This window comes from Plectropomus leopardus, chromosome 12 (genome assembly GCF_026936395.1).
Source record: "Plectropomus leopardus strain MGB_pleo_1.0 chromosome 12, ASM2693639v1, whole genome shotgun sequence".
Lineage (NCBI taxonomy): Eukaryota > Metazoa > Chordata > Actinopteri > Perciformes > Serranidae > Plectropomus > Plectropomus leopardus.
The window spans coordinates 17804969-17828042 of NC_142187.1; the positions used below are offsets into that span (position 1 = coordinate 17804969).

The window sequence follows — 23074 nt, forward strand, 5'->3', positions numbered from 1 at the left end:
TCCCCCAACCATCCAATTTCTAATCTGCACAGCCACCCGTCTGTATGATCCCCAGACACAGCAGACTACACCAGCCAGCTGTTGGATTATTGCCACAGCACTATCTCATCGGGGAAGGCGTGTCACTCCCCGAATTACTCAGCGCCCCTTTGTCCTCGGTCGGTGCCCAGCCAGCGACACTCATGGCGGCTGCACCCGTCAGGCAGCGCTCCGGGCCGGGTGGACCCCGGGCGCAGCTCCCGCCTTGCTACTACGAAGGATACCTGGAGAAACGAGGACCGAAAGAAAAGGTGGGTTCTCCCGGTGCAGTGCCATGTTGTTTCCAATGCATGCTGCTGTGGATAGCGGTGGTCAGTGTGTGTGTGTATATGTGTCTGTGTGTGTGTGTGTGTGTGTGTATGCACCGGCTGATCCCCCATTCCCAGAGAGCTGTCAACTTCCTTATTGTGTTAGAATGGGCGAGGCGAGACTGAACATTGCTGGGGATTGTTTCACATAGCGGATCACTGATTTGTTGTTTTAAATCCGGTTTTGCAGGACGGGGAAAGCGTGCAACAATTTATGAACGGATCACGTTGTAGGCTATGAATCGTGGATTGCTGTCTAAACATAGCATGTCATTTAGATGACATCACTTGGACGATTTGTGGCTGTGTCTTGATAACTAGGCATCTGTGTCACATACAGTATGTCTGCCAAGCGTTTCATTTACCCAGAGTTCAATGATGACTCAGAAATGATAATCTCCAGACATATTCTGATCTCTAAAGTGCATTTCTAATAGCACAAATACTAAGTTGCATACAGTAAAATTGATAATATTCCTCAATGACTCTTATGCATTTTATTTATTTATAATCTGACAATCACAGAAGGGGATACCCTCACCTCCCTCCAGGCACACCCTGTCATTAGGCTCATTTAAAGGCAATATAGACATGTAATATGAGCCTGGCTCAGGTGCAGGGTATTGCACTGATCCATGGCCACAGATTGACAGCAGCTGTGACTCACTTCCTATTCATCTCTTGGGACAGGAAATGTGGGGGTGATAAAAAGTGAAATATCCATTACACACATGAAAAAAGAGCAGCCCTTGTTTTACATACATGCTTATTTTTTATGTGGCAGGCGTCCAGGCGGCTGTGGACGTGTCTCTGTGGGAATTCTTTGTATTTCTTCAATAATGCCAAGGACAGTCATGTAAGTTTCAGTCGTTGCACATTTTGATGTTAGTGCACCCTAGTGTGTTGATGCTGAAATGTATCCGTGTGGGTTACAGTATGTGGAGAAGCTGGACCTAAGTGGGTTTGTGTCCCTGAAGGACGACTGCAGCCGAGACAGGAACCTGGAGGCAGCCAGACTCATCCTGCGCATGAAGGATGGAGAGACCAAACTCACAGTAATGCCACTCAACTCACACACACATTAAAATTTACACCTTTCACAAGATGTAACAGTGCTGTTGTCTTTTCCAGGCACCTAACTTGGAATCAAGGGAGCTGTGGAAAGGTTTCCTGTACTCTGTTGTAGATGTAAATATTCACATTTTCCACACTTGCTACTCTTGCATCTATCTGTGTCTTTCTTGTACATCTTGAAAATATTCTCCCTTATGTCCAATCACAGCTGAATGTACCATCCTGTCTTACGTTGCTGCCGGGCCAGCTGCAGATGCTGAAGGAGGTGGTGGACAAAGAAAGGTCAAGACGGAGAACTCGCACTCCCACGCGTGCTCCTCCCTCGCCCCTCTCTGTGCCTTTAGTAGGGGAGATCCCGGCGTGAGTTCTCTGGGTTGTGTTGAGAGGATGCACTGTAGCTGTAATACCTTTAAAGAAATACCTCAACCCCCAAATGATTTGTGTATCGGTTAATTACATTGTGTTTTGTTCAATTCATAGAGATAACTTTATTTTTCTCATATACCTCTGATGAACTGGGAATCCAAAAATGGAGAATAATCTTTGAAAATTGAAGTCATAAGGGTCCGCATTTAAAAACAGCAATACTATATCTATAAAACCATTGAACAACTCTCACATGACTCCTGCAGTATAATCCAAGTCTCATCTATTCAGTCGTATGCTCAGTACTTCCCAAAGGCATGTGTTTTTGGCAAAACCTTAATATTTAAAACTGAAGAGAAAGTGCTTTATTCACAGTCAGACTCCAGTGACAAAAACAATAATTTTACCTCTCTGAATGTGAAAGCTGCGGGTCTATCGCTGTCTCGACCAGTTAGTAAGTTTGTGTTATTGTGTGACTTTGATGTGTCAGAGGGTTAGTTCAGATTCACCAAAGTCACACAATAACACAAACTAACTGACTGATCCAGACCAGCAGCTCCCGTGCTCAGTGAGGTAACATTACTTTTTGTCAATAGAGTCGGGCTTAGAAGAGAACACTTACACTTTCACCTCAGTTTTACAAAAGGTTTTAGCAAAAATGCATGTGTTTGGGAAATACTGAACATACGACTGTATAAATGAGACTTGGACTTGGAGACTTGGATTACAGTGCACGAGTTGTGTGAGCGTTTGTAAACACATGTTTTTATACAGTGTTGCTGTTGCCGTTCAACTTAAAAAAGAATTTGATCCGGTTTTGGATTCTTTGTTCACCCGAGGCATGCGACAAAAACATTTTCCTCACAAATTCAGTGTAACATGCGGTGAGTATGTGGTATACAAATGATCATTTGGGGGTTGAAATATCCCTTTAATGTGTGACTATATGGCTATTATTAATTTGTGTGTGTGGCTATGCAGGTGTTTCAGACCGGTGTCTCGAACAGAGGCCGAAGTCCTATTAGAGAGACACCCAGACTGCGGCAACATGTTGCTCCGTCCAGGCAGAGATGGGTGCTCATTGGCTGTCACTACTCGGCAGGACCTCAATGGGTAAACACCACAGCTGCAAATATCACAGTCAGACAGACACAAAATTCACTGCACATGTTACAAATGATCTGTTCATCTCTTTGGCTGCAGGTCAGTGTTCAGACATTACCGTGTGACTCAGAGGGACCAAGGTGGTTATGTCATTGATGTGGAAAATCCTGTAAGTGTTTAATACTGGCAGACATAGTTAAGGGCGCAGGTTATGTTTCAACATCTGGATGTACGCATATAAAACGGGAGGTTTGGGATACTCAGTCAAAAGATTTTGAGCATCAAACACTTAATTTCCTTCAGTCTGGTGATTCTTCATGCACCGATTTATTGTGTAAAAGTCTTGAATTTTATCAAAAGATATTAAGTGTACACATATGGGTACAGTTTACATGTTAGAACATTTCTTAACGTGATTTACTAATGTTTTTAATATTATATTATTATTGTGTTTTTACAGGAGAAAGCTTGGTTTAGGGGTGCATCAGTTGAACTTTCCAATATTATAATTCAGGCTGATATCAGCTGATCCGCTGATACTATGTACTGATCAAATACCTGTGCTTTCTTTTCACAGATTTGTAATCTAAATATCACACTGTGTCATCACAGTTAATTTAATGTAGGTAACATGAAGCCAGTGATTTCTGTAAGTGGTTGCAAAAACCCCACTGAATTTTATAATAACAGTTTAAAGAAAATGTATTTAATGTTGTTTATCTGCTGAATAACTATACAAATCTAGCATATTGCATTTCACTGGAACTGCATTTTTTATGATTTTATGCAACAAATAAACTGATTGATAGATTAGACCAATGCATCACTGCCATGGAGATCAACATTTGAAATGATAGAAAACACATAACAAATCTGTCAAGTGGGAAGTTCAATATTTGATGATGTAAATCTCCATATGGCTGTCTGTCTTGTCAAATAAAAACACCATTTCAGAAGTGACAAATTGTCGGAAGAAAATGTAGTTGTAACTTCACATTTCCAGTTTTTGGGAAATGGCAGAAGAAATTTAGAACATGAAAATGACACATCCGATTACTGATTTGATCAGCAGTGTCTCAGACTGAATATCAACAGCATTAACAAACCAGCAGCTTTAGGTTAATAATACAACATGTTCCCTATCCCAGATTCCCTGTGCGACTCTTCATGAGGTCATCGACGCTCTGGTAGAGAAGACAGCGGGAACTCTGCAGCCTTTTCTCCTGGAGGAGCCCTACGAAGAGAATATCAGTGAGGCGACCATGCAGCGCACACATATGCTCAAGCTTCTTCTTTTCTTGGTAAGAAATCAGTGAGACTGACAACGTTTTAATTCCCTTTGTGTCATCAGCATACGTTTCCGCCAATGATGAGAATGGAGAAAGGATCCTCCACACTGCCCCCTCCAGCCCCCTGCCAAAGGCTCCTGCCCTGCCTCCAAAACAAGGTTTGCCTCAGTCACATAAACCACATGTAGACGCTACAGACAGACAGCAATAATGATCACTGCTTTTAATCTGGTGCAGATCGTTGGCCCGGCAGCCCCCTGTCCAGGTCTCCTGCCCCTGACCGCCGTATCCTGACCTCACCGGTGCCGGCCTCGCCCACCAACCCAATGAGACGACTCATCCTCTCCCCTTCCCCTCTCACGCAGAGTGAGTAGACAATGAGCGTCTTAACAAACATTGACATTTGTGAGTAGTCGAGTGCCTACTTGTGTGACATAATTGCGGTAAATGCAGCATAAGTGCCTAGAAACCATGGATGGATTACTGGGCAGGCCTACTGGGTACAGGCCCAGGGGTCCAAGGTGTTAGGGCCCCTGGTCTTCACCTGCAAAATGTCACTGTAATAATCACATATAGACCAGGAGGAGACTCAAAGACCACAAAGACATGCAAATGGACTACAAAGAGACACAAAACAACTATGATGAGACATAAAGTAAACACAAGGAGATACAAAACAACTGTAAAGAGACGCAAAACAACAACAAAGAGACACACAGTCACAGTAACTACAAAGACAAACAAAGAAACTACAAGGAGACACCAAATGACTACAGATACAACAACCAAAGGAGACACAAAATAACTAAGAGACTCCAAATGACTACAAAGAGACACAAATGACTACAAGAGACTCACAAATTACAGACTCACATAACTATAAAGAGATACAAAACAACCACAAGGAGACAAAAAATACTAGCGAGAGACACAAAAAACTAAAAGACACTTAAAATGACTACAAAGAGACACAAAACAACCTCAAGAAGACATAAAATCGCTACAAAGAGATAAAAAATTACTGCAAAGAGTCACAAAACAACAAGATCCAAAATGACTAGACACACAAAATGCCAAAACAGAGACACCAAATGACTACAGACACAAGACAACGAAAGGAGACACAATACAACTAAAGAGACTCACAATGACTGCAAAGAAACAAAACTACTACAAGGAAACAAAAATGACTACAGAGAGACACAGCCAATTAGAAGACACTCACAATGACTAGAGAGAGACGAAAAGATGACAAGGAGACACAAAATTACTAAAAAGAGACACAAAATTACTACAACAGACTCACAATATCTACAAAGAGACACAAATAAGTAAAAGAGACACAAAACATCCAAAGAGAGACATAACATAACTACAAAGTGACACAAAATTAATACAGGAAACACAAAATGAGCACAAGAGAAAAAATTACAACAAAGAGACTCAACATGACTACAAAAGACACAAAACAAACACAAGGAGATACAAAATAACCACAAAGAGATGCAAAATCACCATAAAGTCTGTGTGTCTTAGGAAAAGTGGTTGGGCCCAATGCGTATCTGCGCTCAGGGGCCCAATGTCTCATAATCTGCCCGTGTTAGAAAAATGTCGGTCTATCTGACATATAAGAGACCTAACGTGATGTCTGTCATCTGTCTTTCCACAGCACTCAATGAGGAACTCAAAATTAAGCTGGAGAAGAGACGAGCCAGTCAGGAGTGATTTATCAAGAGCAACAACTTCCTATCACAGCATACTCAATATTCAGTGCCAAACCCCTTCTCACCGCAGCTATGTATTCATCCTGTGCCTTCTAGGTGGAAGACAAGGGACTACAAATACCGCCACTCTGGTAGGGAGATACAAAATGTTCTGAGTTTCATTTTTTGTTGGACTTAAATGGTTAAATGGACTCTGGTTAGCTTCTTAAGAGCAGGACTGGTTGGTAAACACTGGATTATGTTCTTAAAACCTCATAAAACGCCGCCTGCCTTGGTTGGGGTAATGTTCCACTTGTGCTTTGTTGACTTGCATAAAGCTGTATACAAACTGAGAAAAAAAAATAGTGCAGCAACCGATGATTTTCTCTCACTAAATCAGTACGACTGGCAGCTAAAGCTTATTGGAGACGCAGTGGCACGTTCAGGACCACCAACTGAGCCTGATGTTTTCCTGTCTGAGCCCCTGTCTGAGCTGCTGATGTTACTGCTGCAACACCGGAGACTAAGGACAAACAAACTACAGACTGCAAAGATCAACACCGGAGCGACAAACTCTGACCTGAGCCCTGAGACACTTTATCTGCTCTGAAAGTAAAATAAACCAGGCGTGCTCAGATTTCAGCTCAGCAGTTCCCTTCACTCGCCTCATCACATGTAACATGACTGAAAAAAACTGTCTGAACACAGTTGAGTTGGACAGAAACTGAAAACTGCACAATCTCTGCCTGCTGCTCACAAGTGTGTTTTGTGATCGATGAGCAACCATAAATGTATTGTTGATTCAATGACACTGTTGGCAACTTTAACTGTACTGTTGGTGCTTATTTTGAAGTGTTTCCTTTTTTCTGCTACTGTGTATGTGCTACTGTATGGTGCTATGATTCACCAGCGCTCAGACCTGCTGGGAGGCCCCCGGGTGATTTCTGTTCCTCCTCAAGACGAAAAAATGATCTACTGTTTTCATATGTGAGAGTGCCCTCTAGTGGAACGGCTGTCAGATAAAGGATATTACTGTAATACAAGTACAAAACACTTAAATGTAGCAGACTGAACCTGGCATGGACTTACAAAGTATTACACCATGCCCTACCTCTCTACCTTCAATAACAAAATTTTAATTTATGACAGGTCTGAAGGTGCTTAAACGGTAGCAACAAGTATTTCTACACTGATATTTATGCCAACTGACCAGTAGATTTAAAGTGCGCGAGTATTAGTGGCAAAACAAACTGATAAGTGTCCTCTTACAATGAACAGTTTCTTGTATGTTTGTACATGACGTGTCGTGTCAACTTGATCACTATCAAAGAATAGTGTTTGTTAGATATCAAGGGCATTAAATGGTTTTGCATGGATGTAATTTAACCTTGTGCTTTCTCAAAAGTGCACTACGTTTTTTTTTTTAGCGTCAGGTTGTTAGGACCCACTGATTGAACGTGACAGTAAGGAAATTAGGTAGTGTTGGAGTAAATCATTTCTTAGAAAGAGTGCTGGACAATCTGTCCTGTTTGAGTCAAACTGACCCATAGTCAAATCTTGTCAATAATGTTTACTACAGAAAGATAAAAGAAAAGGAATAATGTGTCAGTAAAGATTTGCAAAAGTTTTTTTATTGTATTTTTTTTCACAGTTTAAGTTGGAGGTTAGTGCATTTATTAAGTTTTCCTTAATCCCTCAGTTGAAAAAAATTCCATGATAACACACACACACACACACACACACACACACACACACACACACACACACACACACACACACACACACACACACACACACACACAGAAACGCTCCACTTTGGTGCTCACATTTATGCGCCAAATGTCCCCTTACAAGAACAGGCCTATTGGCAGGTATGTAAAAATTTGTCTTTGTTAGTTTAAAATCACTTGTTGAGTCTATAATACAGCTTAGGGACTGTTTTATTTTTCCTTCTTTTTTCAAGTAACTATTTAAACAGTAGATATTTCAGCATAGAAAATGGTTGAACTCGATGTCTCGATTTCATTTGTTAGGGGCTAAACTAAGAGGAAAGAACAAAAAGTGTACACAAAAGGTCAACAACAGTACAGCACTAACAGGAATAAAAGCGATAGGGCTGGCAGATCTCAAACAGCAGTTAAAAAACTGAATTAATAATTTTAAGAAAGACAATGAAAATAATATAGTAGCGTAACAGGAAGACATCACATCAGAGGGGATAGAACAAAACTAGGTAGATAAAAACAGAAACAAAAAAAAAAATAAAAAAGAAAAAGTTAAGAACAGGAACATCAGATGGATGAGGAATGGATAAAATGAATGAACAGATTAGGAGTGATTAAAAATGAATAAATAAATAGATAAGATCACATAAAATCAGGTATGTAAAAGTGAGTTTTAAGAAGTGATTTAAAAGATGTCACTGTTTCTACCAGCCTTATCTCCACAGGCAGATTATAAATTGATTTAAAAAAAAAAATTGGCTCCAAAGTCTGAAGAGCCTCCCCTATGTTGCACCACCTGCTCCCCTCTCACAAATAACCAACAGTCCCTAACGTTAGGCAGGACGCGCTGCCTAAAAACAAAAAAACAATAATGCTTAAACACCTTGCAGCTGCTGAAATCTTCGGTCTCTCCCGTCCTGAATCAGCTGTGTCCTCCGCTGACAGATTAAAACACGTGGGGACAATGAGGACTTAATCAGATCTGAGATCAGCGTCTCGCGCCGCCTGCACGGCAGTTTGAACTGATTAAAAAAAACAAAAAACAACAACCTGCAGCCAACCGACGCAGCCTCCCAGAGCCTTCTCACCGCGGGATGTGAGCGCTGCTGCTGCCGACAGGCTCTCTACAATAACGGATAACCGCTGTGACTTTGAGAGGACCCGAAAGAGACAGACTGGGTCTTCACAGAGACATTTTGTTAGAGAAGTTTGGAGAAGTGAACCTGCTGCCTCGGTAGCCTTAAAGGAAGTTGTAAGCTAGCGTGAATCAAAGTTTGACGTCTCGGTGTACGGTAGGCGTTAGGGACACTTATCAACCGATTACAAACACCGTGAGGTAGATTTACTGCCTACCTGTTTGTAAACTAAGAGTTAATGGTTTAGAAATTACTTTTCAAACAGGTGTTGGGACTATTTTTTAATGGGAGCCTCCGCAGTCTTGGGTGTGTCGGTGCGCAGGTAAGTGATTAACTTTGATAGGAGTGTTTGTCGACGGTTAACCTGCATGAGCACTTTGCATTTTAGTTTGTGCCAATTTTCGGTCTGAAACGGTGTTAAAATTTAGCAAAAGTCAATTTAAATAAGAAACTAGCTTGGAGATAAACTAAAATAACCCACAAAGTTACTCTTAAGGGACTGTTCGTTATTTGTGAGAGGGCAGAGAGTGGTGCAAAAAGAGGGAGGCATATCAAATATTTTTTTAAGCACTGGTAAGGGACTTATATTTTTCAATTTGGCTTAGGAGAGACGTGTTCAACTTTAAATGGTTGTATTTTGTATTTATTTTCCTGACATTTTTTAAAAGAAAACATTAGGGATGTGAATTATTGTTTTGTTTTGTTTTTTTTCACTGATATCCAATATGCTAAAATATAACCACTCATTTTGCTGATAACTGGCATCGATATTGTTCCCCACCTCATTTTAGGCAAACCGAACAGATACTTCAATAACATGTTTGGTTTTTTCCACATGAACCACTCTAGAAAGTTTTAAAGCTTCTCAGCATTTTAAGTAGATCATCTAACTTTTTAACTTAACCCAAAAAAAAAAAAAAAAAAAAAATTATGTTGGAAGTAAACATTTGGGCAAAATTGTCTCTTTTAAGTAAATGATGTCGGTTTATGTTTTTATTCCCCTCAGTTTTGGTTATTGTAAAACTGGTCTTAAACTGTACTTTGAGTGGCAATAACAAGTCTTAAATCTAACTTGCCCTAAGCCTTGGTAACCCTGTAATTAATAAGTAATTTATTGTGGAGGGAGGGTCATGCACTTCCTGCAAGTCACTCAGAGAAGCTCAAAGAAAAAATATTTGACTGATAAATAAAGAACAGTCCCTAAGCTGCATTACTGACGCAACAAATGATTGTAAACTAACATTAATTGTGCAAGCCAAATTCTTAAACTTTTGCTGATGGGCCTGTTCTTGCAAGAGGACATTTGGTGCATACATGTGAATGCCAAAGTGTAGTGCTTTCTTTGTGTATGTGTGTATATATATGTGTGTGTGCGAGCAGATGGGCGTAGAGTGTAGCTTTCTTTGGCTCCCGGGCAAAATATGTGAAACATCTTATCAGGGCTGCATTCTCTGACATGCCGTAGCTCATCAGTCGAACCCGGCACACCTCTCTTGGGAAAGAAGCACCTAAAGTACACACCCCCCTGAGCAGGTCGTAGTAACACTGCTGGACAAAACCCACCAAACAACAGCTGCTCAGTGTCATTAAAAGAGAAGAAAACCCAGGCTAAGTGTTACTCTGTTTGTAGACTTAACTGGGTTTAGTGGTAAAGATGAGTCAAACCAACATGTTTCCTGTCAGATATTTTGCAACAGTTTTTTGCAAGTTACAAGTTTGCTAGAGCTTGTCTCTTATCTGCAGCAGCCTTGGGCTCTCTCTGTGAATCTCTCTTTGTGTGCTTGTGTTTGGTGCTTTCAGGAGAGCTGAAGTTGACATCCCTGCACCCCGCTGAATGCCTTTCATGGCCCTGCATTAACATCACTATGGCACTGACAGAAATACTGCCGCGCTGACTTTAGCTCACTCTGCCCTTTCTGGCTGCTCTTTTGCTTTGTCCCTCTCACTTTTGTTTTTATCTTAAATCTTTCTCTATTCACATGCCGTTATCTCTTTTTGTTTTCATGTGTTTTGCTATACATATTTAAAGCTTCTTTTCCGTCAGGTCTCGCTTGCTGTGAATTGATTGTGATATCCGCACAACCTTGTCTCTTTCAGCCCTCCTTGGCTTTGTCTCTTTGGTCTGTGCCATCCATCTCACCATGGACAGCCTGCTGAGCGGGGCCAGTAAAGGGGCCGGTGCCCTTCAGTCAGTACAGACCTCTTCACGTCATAGATGCCACTGGCTGTCTTCACCCCTGTATGACTGACCATTAAGAAAACAATAAAGCTTAAATTCCTCTTAGATTGAACAGAAGAGCCATGCATCCACTGCTGCCCCTCTGTGTCTTTTGGCTGCTGCCCCTGGCCTTGACGCTGGAAGAAGACTCACCACTGGACAATGTCCCCCGCAGATCTGTGCCCTACCATAGTGAGTGTTGCTATCTGTCTTGCATAACCTTGGCTTACAATGTCTCAACTCATGTTGGCTCATATGGTTTGAGTACATTTGGGCCATTTAATTGGGAAACAGGGTTGAATCATGGGTGATTGGTGTGTTCATTCGTCACGTTCTGTCTCTAGGGGAAAACGCTCGCCTGTTTCATGAGGAGGGAGTGTTCAACTACTCCACCATGCTGTTGAGAGAAGATCTGGACCTGCTATTTCTGGGTGCCAGGGAGGCATTGTATGCTCTTGATCTCAAAGACATCTCCAAGAAAATTGCCTCAGTAAGAACGCTGATTTTAACAACACCGTAATGGCCATTTCAGCTAGCATTAGTCATAAACGTCTTATCAGAGCTTTCATTGCCCAGGGCTAAAAAATCTGTGCGAGTAAACTTCCGTATTGTGCAAGGCTCCCTGCACTGAATGTAGTGTTGCTTTACTGGAGGTTATTTACTGATTTCAGCTGTTTTGCTTCTACTTCAGTTACATTTGCAAGGACATTTATCCTGCTTCTCTACACTTCTATCATCACAACAACAGCTTTGTCTCCTCTATGAAAGGTGTAAATTGTTAGAAGTGATGCTTTGGGTGTCCTGGAAGTCTAAGGGTTAAAGTGAAAATCACGAATCGCATACTATCTCCAGTTTCTTTTAGCTTGAAACCTTGCATATCATACCTGTCCCTCTCTGCACTGTCAAATAAAGGGATGATAAATGTGGGAAGAAAAACACTTAAAGCTACAGTTAGTATCCAAAAAATAACTTTGCTGAAACTATCACTATCCTGAAAGAGGTTCATGAGGCAGGTGATCTGTAAAAAAAAAAAAAAATCAAGGGCACATTCAATCTCAAAATGGTGTGCATCATTTCACTACTACTTCCACATTGAATATTTTTATTTGAAACAGTATGTAACAGGCTCTGAGGTACGTTTTATCTCATTTGGTCAGTGTGTCAGAGAGTGTGTGTATATAATCCAAATTCTGGTAGATCTTTATTTTACGTGCCTCCTTCTAGTGCTCCTAAAGGCACATACAAGAATCTACCACACCTCAGTGATACCTTATCAGTGCAGAGGAGTTTTCTCTGCTTGTGTACATGCTGTGCTGCCAACAGCAGCGCACGCTGCACAGACAAGTAAACAGACAGCTGACAACAAAAAGAAACACTTAAACCTAACCTGAGGTAAAGCAAGAATAAACATCTGAGTGAAGGGGTGGGCGATATGGCCCTAAAGTAATATCACAATATTTCATGGTGTTTTTGCCGTAAAGATATTCTTAGAAGTTTTGACAAAATACAGGAAAAAATTATTAATTTCAAGAACATACAGCTGCAACAAATTGTGTATCGTTTTGTAAGTCAGCAAAATTGTAATAATTTGCCTTCAAAAATTCAGTAAAAACTAAAAGTTATTTCTCATTTCTTTCGTTTGTAAACAGCAGCAGTAATCAATAGTATGATGGCATTATGTCAACAAGTTGGAGTATTACCATTATCACTATGAATTTTTCTTATATAAGAAATAATACCTGTGTTATTTAATGATATAATATGGCACACCCCTACTGAGCGAAATATTGAAAACAAGCTGTTTGCTAAAGGTATGGAGCTTGACCGAGTGAGAACGTGCCCAGGGGAGGTGGGCAGCTCAGAGTTCAATTCAATTTCTATTTTATTTATAAAGCCCATTATCACAAAACACAGTTTGCCTCAGAGGCCTTTACAGCATACGACATCCCTCTGCCCTTAGACCCTCATATCGTCTGAGGAAAAACCCCTGTGACGGGAAAAAATTGTAGAAACCTCAGGAAGAGCGACTGAAGCGGGATCCCTCTTCCAGGACGGACAGACGTGCAATAGATGTCGTTAATAACTAATTAAATTACAGTAATGACAAAGAGGGAAGAGAAAGCCATAATGGTAACAATAGCATAGCATATATAACTATAGTGATATACGTAAAATTACTGAATGCACTCTATGGTAGCATGCAATGTTACGTGCAAATATTGGAGGTGTTGATAAGAGTCCCATGCGTATATTAATATTGAATGCGTGACTCCTAATAATGGCAGTGGAAGGTCGCGTTGAGCAGGATCACAGCATTTGCACAATCAAGGCCCACGACACAGGTGCAGCCTCAGACAGGACCACAGCAACAGCACAACCAAGACCCCGATCAAGGCGAAACAGAGATGCAGCCACAGCAGGAGCTCAGCCAAAGGCAGGGTCACAGCATCAGCACAGCCATCACCACGATCCAGACCCAGCCAAGATTGCAGCCAACATCCAGGAAAACTACGAAACAAGGGAGCACGAATGCTCCCAAGAGGCAACCGAGTCAGTGTAATGCAGTAAAAAGACAGGTTTGCAGATGGAGGGAGCAGGAGAAGGAAAAATGAGCTCAGTGTATCCTAGAAAATCTCCCCGGCAGACTAAACCTGTGTCAGCTTAACTAGGGCACAGAGTGTGCATGAGCCGTGACAGACACTGCATTAAAGACTCCTGGCAGTGATTGGTTGTTTAGTTTAAGCACAATGGATTCTTGTAAATGCCATTATTAGTATCAGGAGGATTTTTTCTCCGATGTCTGTTTTATGTACTAATGTGAGGATATAGTGACAGTTTAGGCAAATATGAGAAAATGTTATTTTTGTAAAATCCACCTACTGTAGCTTTACCCTTGAAAAACTAATATTCAGAAGTTATTTCACAACTATGAAGTTAAGTTTGTTTTTCATTATTTAAGGTTAAATGGGAGTCGACAAAACAGCAAAAAGACGATTGTAAAAACAAAGGAAAAGATGCGGAGGTGGGTCCCTTTCAGCTCTTGCTATTTAAAATGTAATACATACTGAGCATATGTCATCATTGCTTATATAAAATGCATTTACAGACAGAGTGCAGCAACTATATCAGGATCCTGCATCAGATGGATGATAACAGGATGTACGTGTGTGGAACCAATGCCTTTGATCCTGAGTGTGATTACATGGTGAGACATCTGTGGTGCTCGCTTATCTCGATTCATATTCCATGCTGTGCAAATCGATGCTGTGTAGTTTTTTTCACGTCAGAAACAAATGTAAAATATCTATAGGATTTTAAAACCTGAGCTGCAGTGCCTTTCTTTTTGTGTGCAGTCCTATGAAAATGGAAAGCTGACTCTTGAAAAGAAAGCAGAGGATGGCAAAGGGAAGTGTCCATTTGATCCTTTCCAGAGATATGCCTCCATAATGGCTGGTGAGTAGCACTTATACAACAGACAAGAAATTAAAGTCCCCCTCAGCTAAAAAGATGGGTTTTTCTTAGTGGTATGTCCCCTAAAATGTCTGACCTTGACTATATTGACTTGTTTCTGTGCACAGTTTGTTACTAGAGAGGTAATTTCACATTCCTCGACTGAAGGGGGTGATGTCTGTGCACGTCGCTGAAATCTGTGTTTCAAACGTAAACTGGGTAAGATAGATTAGGTACGTCACTAATACAAAAGCCCATTGCTGTCTAATATGGGAAACACATAATGACAGAGGAACAGACCCCTACACAATGCCAGCAGAGAAATCTGAAGCCTCCAGCCCAGAGAGGACTGGTCAGTACACAGAAGAGTTTGCATTAACATCGTTAAAGTCTTGACAGGAAACATGCTACAGTGTGTAGTTTTTGGTTGTAAACTGGACCCTGGAGCTTCCTTCCACTATCTACCAAAAGCCCTATTGTAAAGCCTTTGTCCAACTGCACAAAAAATGCTAACACCTGCTAAAATCTGGCTTTTTAATGTAATGGGAATGTGTACAAGCATCACTCTCACCGGGACAAATGACTTTGCAGTAATCACGGGTATTTATCGCCTCCTGCTCTGATCGGCATAAATGGAAACACAACACCTGGGTGAATTCTCTAGTTTCAGCTCCTTAACCGATGAGATGCAATGATGTGCCATCACTAATTAACCACTGAGCAGTTCTCCTAACACATGGGGAGAAAAACAATATATGCTTCCAGTTGTTTTTAGAGTTCTTGTTTCGCTTTTATGTGGGAAAACCAAAAAGTAGTATTTGTATTTACTACTTTGTCTGGATGGGGCTTTAAGGAAGAGCGGATAACGTAGCAACATTTTTAAATTTGTATCTCTGTGTCTGCTGTCTGCCTTGCCAGAAAACCACCTATACTCAGCCACTTCAATTAACTTCCTGGGCTCTGAACCTGTCATAATGCGCAGCTCTCCTGTTTCCATACGCACTGAGTTCAAGAACTCCTGGCTTAATGGTAAGATGTCACAGTATGTCGTGTGTTTTTTGCAATATGCTACGTTCATGTGCAGAATTCACTATCTCTGAATTGAGATGAGCTGTTTCACCTCGATAAATCACGTAGTAGTCAAAGTTGATGTTTTTTCTTCTTTCTATGCCAGAGCCCACCTTTGTTTCCATGGCTCAGATGCCAGAGAGTCATCTGAGTGAGGTAGGAGATGATGACAAGGTTTACCTGTTCTTCAGTGAGGCCGCTGTGGAGTGTGACTGCTACAACAAACTGGTGGTCTCCCGCGTGGCTCGCGTCTGCAAGGTAAAAAAGAGTTTATCGTGCATGCGCTTATTTGTAGCAGCTCCATTTTTCCCAACACGACAATAACATATAAACAGCACTTCCTCTGTTGCGCTCATTCCGCCCTTTCCGCTGCTTGATTGTGCATCCCGTTTGTCTTTGTGTTGTTCCACATGTCTATATGGCAATTATGGGGTATTTCTGTACTCACAGGGGGATCTTGGAGGTCAGAGGACCTTGCAGAAGAAATGGACATCCTTCCTGAAAGCCAGAATGGACTGTCCAGTGCTGGAGTCTCAGCTGCCGTACATTATCCAGGACACTTACCGCTTATGTGACCCCCAGAAGCACTGGAAGGACTGTTTGTTCTACGCCATCTTTATACCACAGTCGTACGTTTGAATGAACAAACGTGTTGATGTGTATGTCCCCTGGCACACCACTTGGCTCACTTTTATTGTGTGTGTGTTTCAGGGACACCTCAGATCTGTCAGCAGTGTGTGCGTACCGTGTGTCTGACATCAGCAAAGTGTTTGCGGAGGGGAAGTTCAAGACCCCAGTCGCCGTAGAAACCTCTTTTATCAAGTGGGTGATGTACAGCGGAGATGTCCCCAAGCCTCGGCCCGGAGCTGTGAGTCTGCCCACTGTTCAGCGTGTGTTAGAAACAAAGGCCAAAACTCAAAAGGCAACTCTTTTTTTTTTTACAAGTGTTCCCAGCAGGAAACTGATTCTTTTTGTACTCTGACTCCGTTGTTCTCTCTTTTCTCTTTCCTTCCCCTCTTCCTTTGCCAGTGTATAGACAATGAGGCTCGTAAAGCGGGCATAAATCAGACCCTGGACCTCCCAGACTGGACCCTTCAATTTATCAGAGATAGGCCCCTCATGGACCAAGCCATCCATCCAATAGGAGAGAAGCCTTTGCTGGTGAGGAGGGGAGCTACATTCACGCGCATCATAGCCAACCAAGTGCAGGCAGCAGATGGAGGGAAGTACCATGTGATGTTCATTGGCACAGGTGAGTGTATCAGTGCAGCACACTGCTACTTCCTGTGTATATTTTACTTGCTGCTTTCAGTAACATGACAGCATCAGTGGGAAGCATCAGGGGCCTGTTTGAGAAAGTGGGATTAGTGAACACTGTGTTTTGTCAATACTGAAATGAGGGAAACTCTGGGTTTTCTGTTTCAAAAAGAGAAATAGTTTCAACTTTGTGAACCTAATCTGGGGTTCTGACTGGACCAGGCTGTAATTTCTCACTATTCCCTCTGGTTTAAATTGGGTTGTGTTCTCGCCAAATTAATGTTTATTTATTTGTTTTATTGAAACTGTTGTGAACTGTCTCATGCTTAAATGGCACTTTGGCAGACGTTTTAATGGATTGAATCAAAAGGGAAAGAAAGAGAAAGAGGATGGAGACATGTGGAGAACAGAAGGAGAGAAAGAGAACGCGCAGGTGAAAGAGGGATGAAAAATGAGTGAAAGAGCGAGGGGGGGCAGCAGGGTGAATTGGTTGGCAGACTCTGCTCCTCCATCCCCAGCAGTGGAAGAGATGTAAACAACATGCAGCGGAGAATGATCAATGCGTGCTGCATTGCCATCACCATGCGTATTAGACGCAGCCTGCTCTTCCGAACATGTCATGCATGAGATGACAGACAGAGAAGGATGAGAAGTGGTGCAAGGAAAGATGCCAGCCCTTAGTTTGTAATACATGTTTCAGTATTAAAACGTATTTATTTTAGAATATATGACATGTAATATACTATAGGCCTACTTTTACAGTACAAATTTGTGTTTTTAAACAGGCTTGGGCCCAAAACTGCTGCCCTGGGTTAGGCTCGCGTCAGGCTTAATCAGTAACTGTGGGTTCATATAGGGCTGGGCCTGATTTTTTTGGGGCCAAATCTAAGCTCTCGCCTGGGGCCATATTCACAAAGGTTCGTAGAACAAAGAGTTGCTCCAAGTGACGAAATTCTAAGAAAAATATTAGATTTAAGACATTTTCTAAGAATTTCCCGCAAAAGTTAAGACTAGATTCTGGTTAAGATTCATTTATTCACAAAGCACCTTAGCCCTCTAGAGAGCTCCTGAGGTGAAAAACTGTCAGGAGTAGGGAGGAAGACTTTTAAGAAGCTTATGAGTTTCTTGAGCTGAGAAAAAAATGGCATAAAGACAAAGAGGTAGAAGCTCTGACTTTACGCTACTCTTGTTTCAAATAGCTGCGTTCAGTGATGCAGCAGCACAGAGGAGGAAGAGACTCTGCACCCTGGGCTCTGCCATAACATCCTCTCTTTTCTGCTTTGAAGTAGTGAATTTAAAGCTCACAGCAACTTAATACGCTGCAGTCTTTGGCTTTTGTTTGATATCTAGTGTTGGCAAAACATGTTGTTGCACATATCCGATCCACCTTTAGCACTGTTAGCCCGTTTACACGAATGCCGCTGTCAAGCTTAACGTATCACTGGACCTGGTCAAACTTTAAAACTTTATATCAAATAAAAATGAATCGTTGCATATTCATATGCCGAATCTGATTTAGACTGACATAACTCTGGGTCAGGTACAGCCCTAGAAATGCTACAGATGAGATGGTGCAGAGATGACGTTTGTGGTTGATAAGGCCAGTAAACACACTAACCACAATGCCAGAAATACTGTAATATGATCACGAAACCAAGACATTTGCAAGTCTATAAGTGCAACAGTGCAGCAGTGTGATCATGCAAACAGCACTTTCACAGTGTCATATTGTAATGCAGTTCATTTAATGTCAACTGGATGTTCACACCTTGCAGTCTCACAAAAGGGCATGTTTGTGACAATCAATGACATCTGTTAGAAGATTAAGTCATACCCAGCTACGGGGTAAATGACACCTCCTGACCAAGGTAAAAGTTTCTGTCCCTTCCTTGCTTAGAATTGCTGTGAGGATTTTCCTAAATAACTCGAGGACTCGCTGTGAGAAATATTTAAGCTTAAATTGGAGCTTGTCAAGAGTATTTTTATAATGTTCCTAGAACGGACCTCGGCTGCTGGCAGGTTTTCTTCAACAAACCCCTAACTCTCTGTCTCCTCCCTCTTAGAAAGCCTCACACTGTTTCATTTCCTCTATTGAGGAAATATAACATTTCTGAAAATCCTGGTTGGATATTAAGTTTGTTACTCGGGTCTGTCTAAAGTTAACACTTTCCTGTGCTGTCAATCATTACTTTAAACAGCTGTTCAAAATAAATCCTTTGCATGTCCTTCCTCTGTTTTTTATAATACTGTGACTCACTGTGAGCAGTTCCACTGAAGCGTTTATTGCACATAATGTGTAATCGATTGTTAAAGTCGGTATCAAGCTCTAGACATGTATGATCAATGAATTATCTGTGTTTTATGATTGGTGGCACGGATGGAACATTATTCCTGTAATAAGAGATTATAAATTAATATTTCTGATGAGCAGGATTGTGTCTGCAGCTGCAGAATGTGATTTGAGAGTGTTTTTTAGGAGGTTGCATAGTCTCAATGTGAGCATTTTAGTCACTGTTTTTAAATTTACATTTATTGAAGTAGATTATATAAAGCTATTTTATGCTAATGAGCCAGAAGCCAGAGGCTCTTGTCGTTCGCAGAGAACGAGTTTAACTCAAACTGAACAAACTCACTGCTGATTGAACGGACTCTGATCAGCTGTTCTTGAACTGAAAACACAGAGTTTTACATCTCAGGATGAGTTCAGGGTTTGGCTCAGAGTTTATTGAACCTGCTCTCTGAAACAGGGCATGGGCCATGTGTCAGCGTGTTAATATAAAACGTTTCCATGTTTGTCTAAAGAGGAAGGCACGATGCTGAAAGCAGTGAACTACGATGGAGAGATGTTCATCATAGAGGAAGTGCAACTCTTCCAGCCGCCAGAGCCAATCAAGATTCTGAAGTTCTCTAATATCACGGTAATTTTAAACTCTTCACTCTGGATTGTCTTTACTTTTCTTGTGCTGCATTCAGACTCCTTTCACAAGCTTTTAAATGTCGCACCCTGAGCAAACTGGTGCGATTTCTTTCAAAAACATGAGGAAAAAGGCATTGAGATGCTTGTCAAGAAACGTCTCGCAATTTGTAAGAAATTTGTAAATTTAGAAAACTACTTTTTTTTTAAAGTGAGGGGAAAAATGTCCAGAGAACTCTGTTTTTAAATATCAAAAATATATATATAATTTTTTCCTACTTATTTCTGGGTCATTTCGTTGTTAAGTTCTTCCATATTTTAAACAATGCACAGGTTTCAAAGGGTTTCAGCCCAATAAACGGCTCAGTACTTTTTGAATAATGTTCTTAGTATATTACAGTAAATCACCTACATCAACGTCATTACTGTGTGTTTGTGTGTGATGCATCCGTCGTGTACAGGGTCAGCTGTATGTGGGCGCAGACTCCGGAGCATTACAGATGTCACTGGCCACCTGTGAGAGGTCCTCATCCTGTATGGACTGTGTTCTAGCCAGAGACCCGTACTGCGGCTGGGACAAAGATGTTGGGAAATGTGTTGTCCTTTCTAATTCACAAAGGTAGGCAGCTGTGCTCACATGCAGAGAAAGCAAGCATTGTTGATGTCTGTTCTGTCCAAAACTAAATTTCAGTTATTGCATCTTCTGCTTCAGAGAGCTAATCCAAAGTTTGAAAGGAGGAGATGCCTCTCTCTGTCCAGATGCTGGTGAGTAATGTGCACATTATTGCCAAAAAAAATCAAAGAATGTATGTATATTTATTTTTGTTCGGAATGAAAACTGAACCTGACGGTTTTTATCATTTTCTGTTACTTAACTCTGAAACACCTTGATCAGCATCAGTTTTCTTGTGCTGCGTTCAGACGCCATTCACAAACAGTAAAACATCTGTAACCTGAGACAATTGGTTTGATTTCTTTCAAAGAGATAAGAAAAAGATAATGAGCAACTTGGCATAAAAATGTCCCGAAAATTGCAAAAAGAAATTAGTAAAAGGTGACAAAGAAATGATCTAAAAATAGATATTATCAAAAAAATAGGAAGAAATGTCAAGGAAAATATATTCATAATTATTTAAATTCTGTATTTAAAATTACGTCACAGAAAAAATGGTATATGCACTCTCTTGAGGTCATTTTTCTGATTTTCGGGTAATTTTCGTCTTTTCTCAAAATTAGTAAGACACTAGTTGATCCTCACCTTCTTTTGTCATGCTTCAAAGGGTTGAACTTGAAAGAACCAGAGTTAATGTTGTGGGCTGTTATAATAAAATGCTTGTTTAGTGAAGAACCTTTGTTGTGTTTTCAGATCCTGTGAAGCCCATGAATCGGTCCATCTGGCCTGGAGGAAACCTGAAACTCCGCTGCCCTTCGCCTTCAAACCTTGCACAGACCAGCTGGGAGCGGGACGGCCGACCTCTGACCCCTTCGACTCGACTCCGGTTTCTACGAGACGAACTGCTTATCCTCAACGCCACAGACTCCGACGCGGGTCAGTACCGCTGCCTGTCTGTGGAGCTCTCCAAAGCTGCCAGGTACACAAGCACTGTGGCTGCGTACCAGGTGAGCATGATTGCAGGTCCTGGAGAAGGGACTGCGACCTTACCCGAGGCTCGGACAGATGGCCCCTCTGTGGCTGGACTGCAGGCCGTAATCGGGCTCCTCGTGGTTTGTCTTGTTGCCCTTCTGGCTTGGAACTTTTACAAAGGCCACTTACCGCTGCCCTGGAGCTGCAGCAAGAAAAATAGAGCTCAATCCCAGGAGACCCCTGACCAGGATGCACCGAGGCCCGCAGCGGCAGAGGTTAAGCCTCTGGTGTCGGGAACAAACAACGGCAGGAACAACAACCACCCCAGAGAGGAGGCGGCCTTCAGTTTGGCTGAGGAGGAGGACGGCCCAAAAGTTAATCTCCCATCTCTGCAGTATATTGATGATGAGTCAGAAATTTGAAAATGACGAGCACAAACTTGTGTTCAGTTTTCCTTGGCCAAAATTTGAGAAATGAACACGAATGCCTCAAAAGCTTTTGTTTTCGGCAGATCTACGGATTCATGGGTTCAGTTTAAATCTCATTCTGTGGGAATGTAAACCATTCTGTGCTTGAAATTTTGTTTGGAGAGACACACCAAAAGATTTTACAAGTTTTTTTGTACAAGTATGAGAGACACTTGAATTTCTGTTTCACTTTTTACATTTTTTATGTACATTTAAGTGTTTTAGCTTCCTGCTAATAGTTCTAAATCCCATAGAGTGCCCCAGGAATGAGTCCTAAAACCCACAAATGAGTTTGCATTTCAGCACTCCTGGTTCCCTGGTCTTTAAGGGACACAAAGTGTTGTTTGCACAAACTGGGCCCTTCGTAAATCCGGAGCACTGTTGGAACGTATTGTTCAGTTTCCCAGAGCACCACACTGTAGTGCACTAGAGCGCACTCTGGGCACTTTGTCTGAGGATAAGCAAAGCACCAGATGGAGTGAATGTGTGATTAAGCATTCGCTAATAATTCATGGGGAAAAAAACACTCAGTTTCTTCAGACAACAGCTCTCTTATTTCAGCGTTGTGAGTCAGATTGAATTTATTAATTAATTTTGGATGGGTTTCTGGTTGGATGCCTGAAATAAGTTCTGTGGTTAACACAAGCTTAAAAGACATAAAATGCGTTAGCAAATACCTAATTTGGGAATTCTGAAGCTTTTTTGTGACTTAAAAAGGCGGTTGCTAACAAATGGCTAAGTGAGATTACAGAATGCCATCAAGCCGAACGCGGCTTTAAGGCCTCGTTGCAGTGGGGAGGTTACAAGACCGTACTGTGGTTTGCTTGTAGCCTATGTTAGCTTTTTACTTCTGGTAACTGCATTTACGCTTGAAAAATCAGTGTTCAGTTGTGATGATTATCTTGATGAACAAAAAATGTGTAGGCATTGTAAACATTTGTTCCCCTTAGAGCTTATTTTCCCCAGTAATCATCCCTTAAAAACATCATCCCTGGGGCGCTCTATTATACATTGATATTTCTTTAAAGATTGGTATGAATTTCACAGGGAATGTACAATAACAGAAAATGAGCCATTTCATTTCTAACCAATAAGCTGCAAATACTTTGTTTTATTGTATTAAACCTTTTCTACGGTCCTTGTATTGTTCCACTGTATCTAAATATAGCCAAAAGGGTTTTATTAGTTTTAGCATGACTGGACGCACCAAGTATGTGAAGAACCGATGTGGAAGATACCTGCTGTGATGAATCAATTTTGTACTGTCTCTGTTTTTGTGTTTTCAAGATCCAGTTTGTCTTTGTATACTGCCCAAGATTATTAGATTATTATTAGATCCTTATTATTTTAATTCAAAATAACCTTTTAAGTT

General features: G+C 41.3%; 2 protein-coding genes across 3 annotated transcripts; both read left to right on the top strand.

Annotated features, from left to right (window-relative positions):
• The first annotated feature begins 29 nt into the window (after positions 1-29).
• stap2a (signal transducing adaptor family member 2a) lies at positions 30-7264 on the top strand. Of its 2 annotated transcripts, XR_006106382.2 has the most exons (12): positions 30-290; positions 1132-1203; positions 1283-1402; positions 1479-1535; positions 1630-1781; positions 2769-2900; positions 2991-3060; positions 4040-4142; positions 4243-4338; positions 4418-4546; positions 5850-6035; positions 6284-7264. XR_006106382.2 is itself a non-coding variant. In XM_042497349.2 (11 exons), exons 1-11 carry the CDS (start codon positions 45-47, stop codon positions 5903-5905), a joined length of 1233 nt encoding a protein of 410 aa, XP_042353283.1. In that variant the 5' UTR covers positions 30-44; the 3' UTR covers positions 5906-7264. The 2 variants fall into 2 exon arrangements, 1 of the variants encoding a protein (XP_042353283.1); XM_042497349.2 differs by having other exon boundaries at positions 5850-7264.
• Positions 7265-8496: 1232 nt separating this feature from the next.
• On the top strand, positions 8497-22957 carry LOC121951276 (semaphorin-4E). Its single transcript, XM_042497544.2, has 16 exons — positions 8497-9065; positions 10841-10931; positions 11029-11153; positions 11306-11451; positions 13921-13983; positions 14068-14166; positions 14315-14414; positions 15330-15440; positions 15586-15737; positions 15930-16108; positions 16191-16347; positions 16509-16731; positions 19539-19654; positions 20112-20269; positions 20363-20415; positions 21017-22957. Exons 2-16 carry the CDS (start codon positions 10885-10887, stop codon positions 21655-21657), a joined length of 2370 nt encoding a protein of 789 aa, XP_042353478.2. The 5' UTR covers positions 8497-9065; positions 10841-10884; the 3' UTR covers positions 21658-22957.
• Positions 22958-23074: the final 117 nt, after the last annotated feature.